At 54.1% G+C, this 13250-nt stretch overlaps 1 protein-coding gene across 1 annotated transcript; it reads right to left on the minus strand.

Annotated features, from left to right (window-relative positions):
* Positions 1–7664: 7664 nt before the first annotated feature.
* On the minus strand, positions 7665–11629 carry CDKN1B (cyclin dependent kinase inhibitor 1B). The gene is made up of 3 exons (XM_035348405.1): positions 10847–11629; positions 10094–10224; positions 7665–8902 (listed from the first exon to the last, which is right to left on the minus strand). The coding sequence occupies exons 1-2, from the start codon at positions 11319–11321 to the stop codon at positions 10103–10105; spliced, it is 597 nt and encodes a 198-aa protein (XP_035204296.1). The 5' UTR covers positions 11322–11629; the 3' UTR covers positions 7665–8902; positions 10094–10102.
* Positions 11630–13250: the final 1621 nt, after the last annotated feature.

Raw genomic sequence — 13250 nt, forward strand, 5'->3', positions numbered from 1 at the left:
GAATAAACAATGAATCTTTCACTGTGTTTCAGGTAATGAAGCAGCTCACAAGGACAGAAGGACCCAGAAAAGCCAAGAGTCCAGTATCTAGGACACTCCAGAGAGAAAAGAAACTTTGGTCCCCCCCCATACAGAAGAGGTAAATGAAACTCTGGGTGCTCTAACCATGCAGTGACCGGCAAAGGGGGAACAGAGGAAAAGGCATAAAAGCTGGCGATGAAGCTTTCAGTGTGTTTTGAAAGAAAGCACATGCTTCTGGTATTGAGATCTGTTGGTATGCTGAGAGTACCTACAACTCCAAGCTGTCCAAAGAAGATGTGCAAGCTGAAGGTGCCATACCAGGAGACAGCCACATCCCATACCTTCCCATAGTTCCATCATCTCGGGGCCACTGGAAGGCTGCATGGCTGCAGTGCCCTGCCCCCGTACTGTGATCCTGCACCACACACAGACCACAGACCAGGGCAGTAGCAGGAGACAGACAGATAGCCATCTGTGCAGTACACATGTAAGGCATGGCCCTGTCCATGGGACAGGAGTGATCACAGCAGCTCCTGGCTCCAAGCTAGGATTTCATAAGGGTGGCAATGAAGAATGTAGGGCCTGCAGCTCCAAAAGCCACTGTTGCACCTTTCTCTGTCTTTGCATCCCACACACCAGGTTACTTTCCTACAAAATAATGATAAATTTGACACAGTATACATCTCTGTAATACCTCCATGATGGAGATATGACAGACAATCCTGAAACTTCAGGCCATCAGCACTAACCTCTGTTTCCCCAACTAAGCAGCTCTCAGTCATTCGTGGAACAGATTTAGCTGGCCAGAGATATGAGATGAAAACTGGAAGGCAGAGGCCTGGGCTGCAGTGCCAGAGGTTGCACAGCACCTTCTAGCTAGACTAATCAACGTAGCATAGAGGGCAGTTTTACCACACGAGTTTTTGCTTTACTGCAAAGCCCAGGGAAGACACCGTCAGCTTACAGGTTGCAATCTCATGGCAGCACTGCCAGTTTGCTCATTGCCACCCACTGTACTGGTAGAGTTGTTAGTGCAGTTGTGTGATGAAGTAGACCAGAAGTGGATCCAGCTGGAAAGCAAAAAAAAGCAACAACAAAGAAAGGTAGGTAGGCAATCTCTGCCAGGCCCATTCCGTAATCCAGTTCCTCATGTAACTTCACCAGCAGTGCCAGGGGCAGGAATGAGTGGGCTGGGTGAGGAAGGAAGGGGATGCCTAAGCCAGCGTGTAGGCAGTACAGGCTGTGAAACTACTGCCTCCCTTGCTTTCAGTGAAACTGGAAGGTTGGGACTTCAAGGCCTTCCACTCTGTGAATAATGTGGAGCTCACCCAACTCCACCTGTTTGCAAACACCAAGCCCTCTTTTGCATTGATGGTGTTCAGATAAAGATGACTTGGCTAGGAATAAATAAATAAATAAATAATATCTTTGTATTAACTTTTCCCCAAACCAACAAGAAAAGCATTCACTGATTGTCAACCCCACCTATGGCCCAAGTAGGAGCTAACATCTATCTGACTGCTTGGCAGCAGAGGCCAACCACTAACCCAGGAGAGGCAGTTGCTGACACCATCCTCAGTGCTGCAGGACACAGCCTGTTGGGAGGAAGAGCAAAAAGGGAATAAAGAGCAACTGAACTCAATGGAGTGAACAAAAACACCCCGTTCCCTTGTCCCGCAGTACCAATAAGCCTCTAATTCTCTCCCATGTGTCAGGGCCCAAGGCTCAGCTCCTCCCAAAGGAAGAAGCTGCTTTGCTTACTGCACTGAGCACTGTCACAAACTGAGCTGCTAGCAGTTGCTAGAGTCCTAAGGGACTCCCTAATATGCTGGATTTTTTAAAAAGATGGGAGAACATGACAGGTTGTGTTTTAGCTTTCCTTGGGAAATGTCTGTGACCCAGGAGGAAACTGTCAAAGCAGCTGGAGTGAGGGCAAGCAGAAAATCCCACCAGCAGCACACCCCGGCTGCGGCCAGACAGACGGACAACGTATGGCAGCAGCTCTTCAAGTGCAGCCAGTAGAGGTCTCTCCTCCACAGATCCACTAATAAAAATAAATAATCATCTAGCCATGTTTGTATGCCTGTGGATGTCCCTTCCCTTCTGAACCCTGGTCCCCAAACAGAATGAAATACATAAGGCAGGAAGCTGGCAGCTGGGATGAGAACAATTTGTCACACACACACACACACACAAAAATAAATAAATAAATAAATAAATAATTAAAAAAAAGGTTGGGGTCTACCATCTACCAAGTTGCAAAGCTTACAGCATTGACTTCAGGCTTCCCATATGGCAGGAAAAAAATGCAGTGTGGTCAGTCCCGGACCTCCAGCTTCTCTCCCCAGGGAAAGCAGAAAGTGAGGTCAACAGCTGCGACTGCTCACCAGGGCACGGTTGCCTCGTGCAGAGCTCTTCCACCCTGTCCCAGCAGTGACGGAGCAGGAGGGAGCCCATTTCGCACATTGAGTCCCCACTTTCAATCTGGGTGGAGTCAGTCATTGCAGAGAACCTTTATCAAGCAACAGTTGTGTTTTTTCCACGTAAGGAGCCACTTGGTCTTTGTGGGAACTGTGTCTAGAGCACACATAATGGGGAGCCTGCCCACGACTGGAATCCTTGCTTGAAGTCTCAGATATGAGGCCAAGGATAAAATTGGAATGAAACTAATGTTCCTGCCTGCTGGCTCCTCCAAACAGCCGCAGGCACACTGGGACGGCCAGGTATAAAAGCCTGAACTGGCACAGACTGTCTTGTGGATGGGGAAGGCTCAGCCACAGGGTGTGCAGCTCCATGCTTCCACCCAGAGATGGCTAGCAGGTGCCAAGCTGCCGAGGCATTCTGGGCACCCTGCCGTTGTCTCCTTGACTTGGCTGGGCTGTTTGGAGGAACTGGTGTCCTCTTCTGCAGAGGTGGTATGACTGACAGCCTTAGCTCAGCCCTTCTCCAAAGTGGAGAAGTATTTGCCCTCTGAGTGGCAAATAACTAACTAACTAAATAAAAGAAGCAAAACAGTTGTATCTGTTCTGTATCTGTGTAATAGGAAGAGTGCGGCTCAGCTCTGTTCCCTCCAAAAGGAGGCATGTTAGGTTAGCTCAGACCTGGAGTATGGCTTAGGCCTGGGGAGCTGGAGGTGCCCTGAAGGGGTGGCCGCCGTGGCTCTGGGAAGCATGCCTAGTGCTTTCTACAGGACAGCAGGGAAACCAGCCGCATGTCTGCCCTGCTCCTCTACACCCAGAGCAAATGCTCCATCCATGACTTGCATCTCTCACACTTACCTACTGCTTATCCAAAACAGCCTCTGGCATATAAACCTTGAGGCAGGGACCGTTCCCATGCTGCAGTGGCCTTGTAGGTCTGGAAGTTGACCCTGTAACAAGAAGCAAAGGTTCCCATCTATCAGAGCACCCTGCCACAGAAGAACCAGGAACAGGGCAGCTCTCGACTTTGTTTCCACCTGCTGCCTGTCAGAAATATTTTTTTGCCTGTGCTGCTAGGCAGAGGCCATTCCCTCTTGCTCTCGTTCCTCCAGGAGGCTGGCAAGGCCAGGCAGGCATCCCACCACATCAAGGCAGAGCCAGAGGATGACAGAAGATGACAGGGGACAAAGCTCTGTGGCGGACAGATAACTGTCATCTGGCATGTATTAGTGCTTCTTCTACATCACCAGTAACTTCCTTTCAGGGCATTTTTTTAACTGCCCTAGGCTGCATTTTGTTTTCTTCAGGCAGGCACAGGGGAAGAGCGGATGGTTGGATGCTGATTTATATTTAGGCAGCTGTGCTTTTTGTATCAGCAGCCAAATCAATATAGGAAAAGATAAGTTTGCCTTCCTTTTAAGTAAAGTAAATTAGTCATATTTTTTCTTTAAAAAAAAAAAAAAAGTTTCCCTGTTTTGTTTTGTTTTGTTTTTTTTTATGCATAATTTTGAGCCTTGCAATGATTGATGTGGGCAAGGCAGCAATCAGGCAGGGAGAGGAAACACATGCAAGCTCCCTGGATCAAGGAGATGGCCTAGCCTGAGTGAAACATGGCAAACCACGACTGCAGATACTACCTGACCAGTGTGAAAAATGCCTTTCTTTGGCTCAGCAAGTAAACCAAACATAAGCAATAGAGGAAAAAAAATCAATATTAAAAAAAAAAAAAAAAGAGAGAGAGAAAAGAGAGAGAGAGAGAGTCTTCAGTGTTTTTCCTTTAAAATCAAAGCAGAAGAAATCTCATTTGGAGACAGATCAAAACTATTCGTACAATATAATCAAATTATTTTATTGCAGACCAGACTAGACATTTTGTTCATGCTGTTCTACTGTGAATACTTTATTTTGGTGATACTAAAAAAAAAAAAAAAAAAAAGTAACAAATGAAAATATAGAGTGCTTTTTAATTAAAAAAAAAAAAAAGACATTTTAAAATTGAAAGAGGAAAATATCAAAATATCAAAAGATGCTGAAAGAAAACATGCTGATATTCCAGAAGCGGGATGTTTTCTTTTGAAAACGATGACATTCAGTGTTTCTTCAGGTTTGGTCAGCTGAAGCTTCCTGGTTGGTACAGACAGCCAAGAGCTTCATTTTGCAGTGCTTTCACTATTTGATGAAAATATCATTTGAAAATCGGTGGGGGTTTACCCTGGTGTTGAAGATGCACCAATAGTGGCTCTTCCAGCGTGAGCCTTTCTCAGGTCCATGACCCAAATACTCCTGCTGAGGATCCGGTCACCTCCTTTTCTCCCCTGGCAGGGGGGATACACAGGTTTAGAGCAGGGAGAGCAACCCCCCTCTCTGTTGTGTATGGTCCAGCCAGCCCCACACACACATTGTCCCCAAAATGAATCCTAAAACACACACCCCATGGGGCTGCAGTGGCCAAACCGGCTCCCCACCTGGCAAACCCCGGGAAGGGAAACCGAGCCCTCAGCACCCAACTGTGGGTGCTTCGGGGGATGTGGGTGCTTCTGGGGTTACCCCCAGCACGCCAGGCAGGGATGAACTGTACGCCAGGCCACCACGCCCCTGTCCCAAGGGGGGGTCCCAAGCCCCCTTTTTGCCGCTGTGGCCGCCGGGGAGCGGCGCAGAGCGCCCCACAGAGACACCCCCCTAGGCGGTAGAAGCGGTCGTGAGGCACGAGGGGGTGATTTGGCGCGGTGCACGCGCGCCCACTCGGGAGCGCGCACGAGTGCAGGTACGTGCGGGGCGGGGGGTCAGGCAGGCGAGTGCTAGCGTTGCGTGCGCCCGCGCGCGCGCGCCCCCGCGGGGCAGACGGGGCGGCCGCGCCTATTGCATCAGTCGGGGCGGGACCCGGGGAGGGCGCCCGGCTCGCACAAAGTGCGGGCGCCCCGCCCCGCCCCCACCCCCCCGACCCCAAACCCCCAGCACCCCCTCCCCAAACTCGGCGGCCCCGGGAGCGGCGGGGGAAGGTTGCCTCCAGCCGCCGGAGGGGGAAACGCGAAGATAGGGAAGATGATGGGGGGAGTGGATAAAATTACAGAAAGTAAAATTAAAATTAAAAAAAAAAAAAAATCCCGCCCTGCACTAGCCTGGCCCGGCCCGGCTCAGCTCGACTGGGGACGGCGCTGCTGAGAACCCAGCGCCACCTTAAACCTCAACCCCCCTCCCCGCCCCCCTTTCCTCCCGCGGAGGCTCCGCCGCCGCCCGGCCCCTCCGCAACAACAACTGGGGGGGAGGGACCCCCGCCCCCCATTCCCCGGTGGGGATTTTTTAATTTTTTTTTTGCGGTCCCTCGGGGCTCACTTCGGGGGAGGAGGCGGAGCCTCGGCGTGAGAGGGGGGCGAGGGGCCAGGGCGGGCGGGGGCGGGCGGCCGGCGCCGCTCCCCCGGGGTGGTGCGATCGGGGCGGGCGCGGCCCCAGGTGAAAGCGGGAGAGCGAGGAGAAAAGCGCTAGAAGCCATCAAAAAACAAAACAAAAATTTTAAAAATAATAATTTTAAAAATTTAAAAAAGAAAAAAAGAAAAAGAAAACTAAAGAAGAAAATAAAAAAGCAAATGAAAAAAAAATAAAATAATAAAATTTTAAAAATTAAAAAAAATCCTAAGGTGGCGTATTTGGTTGTAGGGGCTGCTCGCAGGGCACCGTGCCCCAGCCCGGGGGTTCGCAGCGCTGCCCGTGCACCCCACCCCCACCCCCACCTTCCCGGGGGGCTCCCCCCGGCCTCCCGCCGCCTCCCCACGTACCCCCGGCCGGCGGTGGTCAGCGAGGGGAGGTTTCGCTTGCGCTGGTGGCTGGGATAGGCTGGCTCGGGAAGGCGCCGTTGTTTATTTTCCATCATGAGCACTTTGTTCATGTTTTTGTTGTTGTTGTTGTTGTTTTTAATTTCGGATTTTTTTCACGTTTACCGGCCGGGAATCCAGCACATACCCCTCTCCCCCTTCCCCCCCCCCTCCCCTTCTTTTGGGGCAACCTGGAGGCAAACTGGGGGAGGGGAGCGGGATGCGCGGGGAGGGCGGAGGGCAGGGTGTTCAGCGATCCTCTGCAGCCGGAGGAGGAAAAGGCCGATGGAAAAGCTGGCCCTGCCCCTCCCCTCTCGTCCCGGGCATCTGCCCGAGTCGACGGGCTGAGATTGAGGCGGGGGGGGGGTGGGGGCGCGGGGGGGCTTGGGCCCCTCTCCCCATCCCTCCTGAGCCGCGGGCCAGCACACCCAGTGTTTTCGGGGAGGTTTCGGAGCGAGGGCGCAGCCAGGCGCGGCCGGGATAAACAACAGGATCGCGTTGCACCAGGGGGGGGGGGGGCGGGGGGGGGGGGGGGGGCCCGGGGGGGGGGGGGGGGGGACCCGCCCCGGGCTCCCCCCCCCCCCCCCCCCGCCCTCTTTTTATTTATTTGCGCCTCGTTATTTATTTCTCGCGGATGAAAATGCCTCGGGGGGGGGGGGGGTGGACACGGGACGCCCGCACCTTGCCAGCTGCGGGGATGGAGAGGGACAGTACCTCTGCGCTCCTCCAAAACCCCAAAACCCGGCGTCGCCCCCTCTGCGGGAGCCGGAGGAGCGACGGGGACCGGTGGGGCCGGCCTGGGATGGGGATGGGAGAGGATAAGGGGGTGCGAGGGGCTCCCACACCGGGCGCATCCCCGCGCATCCCGGGAGCGGCGGCGGGGCCGGGGGCTGCGGAGTGTGCAGCAGCATCTGCTGGGCCAGGGGTGTGCGAGGCGCCATCTTAGGGAGGCAGGAAAGCTGCGGGGAGACCAGCTGGCCACACCAGGTTTTCGGGGTGAAAGCACTGGGGGGTGGGGGGGAGACACGCCACTGGCACAGCCCCGGGGCGAAGCCGCGGCTCTGGGGGGCGCCGGCTCGGGGAAGAGCGGGCTTGGGTTCACCGTTGAGGTCTCTCAGAGTCAACGGCAAATTAAGTGTCTCGAGCTACATCATTTTTTCCCTCAAAAAAAAAAAAAAAAAAAAAAGAGGAAATTCCACAATTCCACTATTTGTAATGGTGAGGGCACGTCCTTCCCAGCTCTCACGGGGGAGCAATGATAGCACGGCGCTCGGAGTCAGATCCCTTATTTTCACCTGCGCTCAAGCCACAGGAAGAGATACCCCAAGGAACCTCGCTGTTCTTTCTTGAAGCAGGCTTATTTCCTCCTGTGCCAGGCAGAGTGAGGTGGAAACACACACTAATGAAGAACATATTTCTTATATATGGCAGTTTTCTTTATTGATTGCTCGATGTGAAACAATATCAATCTGGATTTTTTTTCCCACACATTACAAAAAAAAAAAATATTAAATTGGCTCAGTCTGCAATTCTTTAAGCACAGCCATATTAATTACCAGGAAAAAAAGGAGAAAAAAAAAAACAAAAAAAAAACACTAAAAAGTCTACCAAATAGAGCATTTACAAATGCACAAAAACATGCCACTTTGGCTTTATGGGGAAAAATATTGTCTTCTAGATTAAAAAAAAAATCTTTTAACATAAATAAGTTAGTATAATTTCTCAGTGTCTTTACAGAGTTATGTACACAAGTACACTTCAAACTTTTTTTTTTATTTTTACATACAAGTACACAGGCAATGTAGAAATACTGTTTAAAGATGTAGTATCCCTTTCCCTCACACACAAGCACTTTGGGAAGTGGGTCAGATCAGGAAACAACATTCGAGATTCAAATAAAAGCCCTCCATATTAGTTTCCAAATAATAATTAATAATTTAAAAAAAAAAAAAAAAAAAAGCAATGTAACAAATAGGATGAATTTCCAGGAGCTTACAGGCATTCGAATTTGCTCTCAGGGACTTGAGGTCGGTGGAGGGGAAACCTTTGCTACCACGTAACGGAATCATTATAGCTCCCACCTATTCAGCTTAACGCACGAAGTTTCACAAGCGGCCTGTAACAATCTGCTGTAAGCAGCGTTACCACTATGGCACATTCGGGGGAAAAATAATAATAATAATAATAAAAATAAAGCGGCAGTGGACCCACTTAAAGGGACAATACATCTTTAAGTAATAAAAAGCCTACACTGCTCCTCTTCATACATTTCTTCGCTTGCTAGATTGTGAAAGCAAGTTCCAATCGGTCACCCCTTCCACTCCCTCCCCCCACCCAATAACATTTATGTGCTACATAAGGTAAAAACTATATACACAGGTAGTACAATGAAGCAAATAAGGAAACACCTAATTGCACAATGCTACATCCAATGCTTTTAGAGGCAGGTCTTTTAAGAGTGCCTAAAATTTTAGTGTTATTGTTTGCTTTTTTTTTTTATCTTGTTTTCTGTCGTTTTTTCAGTGCTTGTACAGGACCTCCATCCCATGGAGCTCGACGATATGTATCCTCCTCTCCGCTACGCCTTTACATCTTCCTCACTTCACCGACTCCCGAGGCACCCGATGAACAAGGAACCGCGCCTTCTCTGCTCTGCCACAGGGGAAGAAGACGGCGAGAAGACGTTTAGAAACGCCCCAAACAAACGGGATCCTTTCTTTCGGCGGCCGCCGGGGGGGCGCAACCGGTTCAAACCACCGCGGCCCCCCGGGGCAGAGAGGCGCTGCCCAGGCGGGTACCGGCCGCCCCGTCGGGGCTCCGCCGCCGGGATGCTGCGGGGCCGCCGCCGTTCTGCGGGCCGTTGCCGGAGCCGCCGAGCGTCCCCCCGCCCCGAAAAAAAAACAAAGCCCAAAGGCCAAGCGGGCGGGGGCAGCGGTGTTTGCATAGGGCCGCACTCTGCCGTGCTCCCCCCAGCAGGACTTATTTGTTGCAACTTCTGCTTTACAGCTTAATCTCTTCTGCACAATCGCAGAACGTGTTTGTAAACCTCTCTCCTAACCTCGGCTCTGAAACAACCGCCGGCGCAATTTACCAAGTCCCTCCGCCCCAAGCCCTCGCATTAAAACAAAACAACAACAACGCATGCACAAAAAAAAAAAAAAAAAAAAAAAAAAAAAAAAGCTCGGCTCCCATTAACCCACTCTAACCCACTCTCTTCCCTGCAAACTCACCCCTTTGCCAGCCAGCGCCTACAACCAAACCAAAACAACCGAAAAAAAAAAAAAAAAAAAAAAAAAAAAAAAACCCCCCTGGTTAAACTCGCCCCCAGGGTACTCTGCCTCCCGCTGAAGTTCGCTTTTCTCGAGCCCGGCTCTCCTGGGTGGAAGGTGGCTGCCAAGCGCGGGGGCAAGGGGGACAAAGCGCTCCGCGAGGGGGCAACCCCCGGGCCCCCCCACCTACCACCGCCCACCGGCCGCCTTGGAGACCCTGGTCCTACCCCGCCACGGCCCCAAGCGCCCCTGGGGATGGCCGGGGGGGTCGCAAGAGCAGGGCAGCGAGTAGGACGGGGGGCACACAGGTCGGGGGGACAGGGGTGGGCTCCCACCACCGCCCCCTGCCCTGGTGACAGCTGGGGGCCCGGCGCTGCTGCGCTTTGCCCTTGTTTTCTTCTTTTCAAAGGCTGCTGGGAGCCCTGCGCCTCCCCCCCCCCCACCCCCCCCAGCCAGCCCCCGCTCCGTCCGTGCCAGAGGAACACCAGACCCCCGGATCCAGCACGGGGGCCGCTCGCTCGCCCCTTCCTTCCCTCGGCCGCATCCTAACACCGAGACCATAAAGGGAACCTACCTAAACGGTTTACGTTTGATGTCTTCTCGGGCTTGATTTCTTGGGTGTTTGCTCCACTGAACTGGCAGTGGGGGAATCTTCTGAAACCTCTTCTTCTGTTGTGTTGGCTCTTTTATTTTGAGGAGAGGAATCTAGGAGGGGAAAATTAAAAAGGGGGGGTGGGTGGGAAAGGAGTAACACTGATATTAAAATATTTTCCTGCCAGATGTTTGCTCACTAGCCATGGGTAGGGGGAAAGGGCTGGGTGGGCGGGGGGGGGGGGGGGGGGCCCCCCCCACACCCCCCCCCCCCGATGCCAAAATTGGGCTGCGTCAGGGGGAGAGGCCGTGGGTGAGGGGGAAGGGGGGCCCCTCTCTAGGTAAGGGATGAGAGTTTCCTGGGTCTGTCCCAATTCCTGTCCATGCTTGCCGTGGGCGCTGCGATTTCCCACCCATTCCCCTCTCCTTGTCCCATGCCCACAGAGGGGTGGCCAGGGGACATGGGGCATTATTACCATAGAGGGGCTTTCACTCACAAACCAACCGCCAGCTCCCACTTATCGTGGGACACCCTCAACCCCCCCCCCCAAAAAAAAAAAATGGAAAAAAAAAAAAAACACCCCGGGGCTGCAAACAGCGCCTGGGCTTTTGGAAGCTACGGGAGGCAGGGGGCCTGGGCTGGCACCCAGCGGGGCACAGGCCCCCGCGGTGGGGCCACGCATGGCGCTGACACCAGCAGGGCACGCAGGGAAAAGTGCCCCAAAGGGTACATTACCGTCGGTGGCAGGTCTTTTCCTCTGCCCAGTGCACTGCTCTGCAAAGTCCATCTGCTTTTCAGAAAGAGCAGTCTTTTGATCTACACAGTGAGTGTCCTCTGAGATTCCCTGAGAACCGACAAAAATCACGGTTTGGCAATTCCCGTTTACATCCAGGCTCTGGTGGCCGGCGGACTTGCAGACAGCTTTGAGTAGCCTCGGGGGTCTGAAGTAGAATTCGGGCGAGCTCCCCTTCTCCACGGCTTGCCACTCGTACCTGCCTTCCAGCGGCTTGTGATTCTGGAAATCGAAATTCCACTTCCTCTGGCATGCCTCCTCCATCTCCTTGCGGTGCTTCTTCAAGTCCCTGTTTAACTCTTCGTGGTTCACCGGCCCGAAGAGGTTCCTGCAGGCTGACGGCTTCGGGTACTCCGACTGCCGGGCTTCCATGCGCTCCAGGGTAGGGCTCCCATTAGAAATGCGTACGTTTGACATCTCCCCCCGGCCTCTTTCTTCTGGCGGCGCTTGTTTTTCTCGCTGCTCCCCCTTCCTCCTCCTCCCCCTCCTCCTCCTCCTGCTCTCCGCCTTTCACCTCTCGGCGCTCGCAGCTTCTCCTCCTCTCTCCGCGCCGCCCCGCTCGCCCTCGGAGGAGCGGCGGAGAGGCTCTGCCCAAGGTGCCGCAGCCCCGACGGCCGCCGTCGAGGAGCCCAGGCGGGTCGAGAGCCGCACGGGGGAGCGCGCAGGCGGGCGGGGAGCGCGCAGGGAGCGCGCGGGGAGCGCCGCTGCCCTTCCTCCCTCCCTCCGTCCCTCCCTTCCTCCGCGGCCCCGGCTCCGCGCTGCCTCCCCGACGGCCGCCCGGCCCCGCCGCTCTCGCCGCGACCGCGTAGTAAAAAAGGGCGAGAGGGGGGAAAAAAAAACCGGGCGAGACGAGCCCTTTTCTCGGTTGCCCAATATGGCGATTGAAGGGAGGTTGACGAAGGAGAAAATGATTGACAGGACGAGTCTATTTAAACAGCGGAGCCGAGCCATTGGTTAGAGCGCCGGACGCCGCCCCGTCGGCACGGCCCTACCTCGCCGCCGCCGCCGGCCCTAAAGGTGGCTCCAGCCCCGCTGCCTCCTCTCGGCAGGGCGGGGGGAAGCCGGCGCGATGGAGGCCGGCGGCAGGGCTCGGCTCGGCTCGGCTCGGCGCACCGCAGCCCAGACCCAGCCCGCCTTCTGTCCTCCTGCAAAGCCCAGGCCCGGGATAACTTGTGCCCCCCCCCCCCCCCCCCCCCCAAAAAAAAAAAAAGAAAAAAGCCGTTGCTGGGTCGTCGGACCTGGAGTAATGGTGGCAGCTAGCTACGTTTTAGCTGGGTCTTCAGAGCGCCCGGAGCTTTGCTTTGCCCCGGCCGCGCCCCCCCCCCCCCCCTCAGGTCAGGAGTTCAGGGCAGCCCCCAGACGGGAGCGGGACCCCCCGGGGCCCCCGTCCCATCACGGAGCCCTGCCGCCGGGAGCGAGGGAGGGATCGCCTCTTGCTGTCTGCCGGGCAGAGGAAGGACCATTAAAGTGTGGAAATGGCCCTGGAAAACCTCCGCAGGGATTTCAGACGTTGGCGAGCAGAAATGAAAGCCTTCGTTTTAGCCCTGTTTGTGTGCTCTGAAGATTAGATGAGCCAGGAGTCACAGCCAGGGATTTTCTGAGCCACTTCTTTGGATAGCTGCAGCAGGTACGCTGGAGATAAGAGCAACACAGAATCCTCCTCTGTCCCATCCTTGGCTCCAGCCCCTTCCCACGGCCACCTTCCCTCAGCAGGCAGGGCAGCCCCCTCGGCACATTGCAGGACACTGGGGCTACTCACAGGTGATGGAGGTTTGGGCTTTTCCCAGGGCCCAGGTGGTTCGGGGGGCTGGAGACCCTTCACGCCAGGCCATCTGGCAAGTTCAGATACAACCACCTTGGGATACTGGTTCTGGGGGGCTGCACCAGCAGCAAGCTACCTTAGCAAGGCAGGGCCAGCACAACCAGGTTCAACTGGCTGAAAGAAGAGTCAACCAGTGTGGCCTTGAAGACGGGGCTTCTGCCCTGTGCTGTGCTCACATACAACAAACACATACACACACTGCCTGGGTCAGGGTCTGCAGCTGAGATGGGCCGCCCAAACCTACAACACAGTTGCTTTTGCCACCCAGTGAGCTAAACTCTGCAAATGTTGTAATGGGAACAAAACCAGCTCACAACACTCAAAACCAGGCCTCAGCACTTTGCTTGCCTCCATCAGCCCCGAGGCAGTGACCCCTGGCCCCTGCTCAGCCCCCTCACCCAAGCAATCTCAGTATGGCTAGCCCCCAGTTCCAACAATGATGTGCGCAGCCAACAAAAAAGAATAAAAATGAGATGGCTTTTAAAACCACAAGGTTGAAATAAAATATTAGCCATGTTATTTTT

The sequence above is a fragment of the Oxyura jamaicensis genome, chromosome 1, assembly GCF_011077185.1.
Source record: "Oxyura jamaicensis isolate SHBP4307 breed ruddy duck chromosome 1, BPBGC_Ojam_1.0, whole genome shotgun sequence".
In the NCBI taxonomy this organism is placed as follows: Eukaryota; Metazoa; Chordata; class Aves; order Anseriformes; family Anatidae; genus Oxyura; species Oxyura jamaicensis.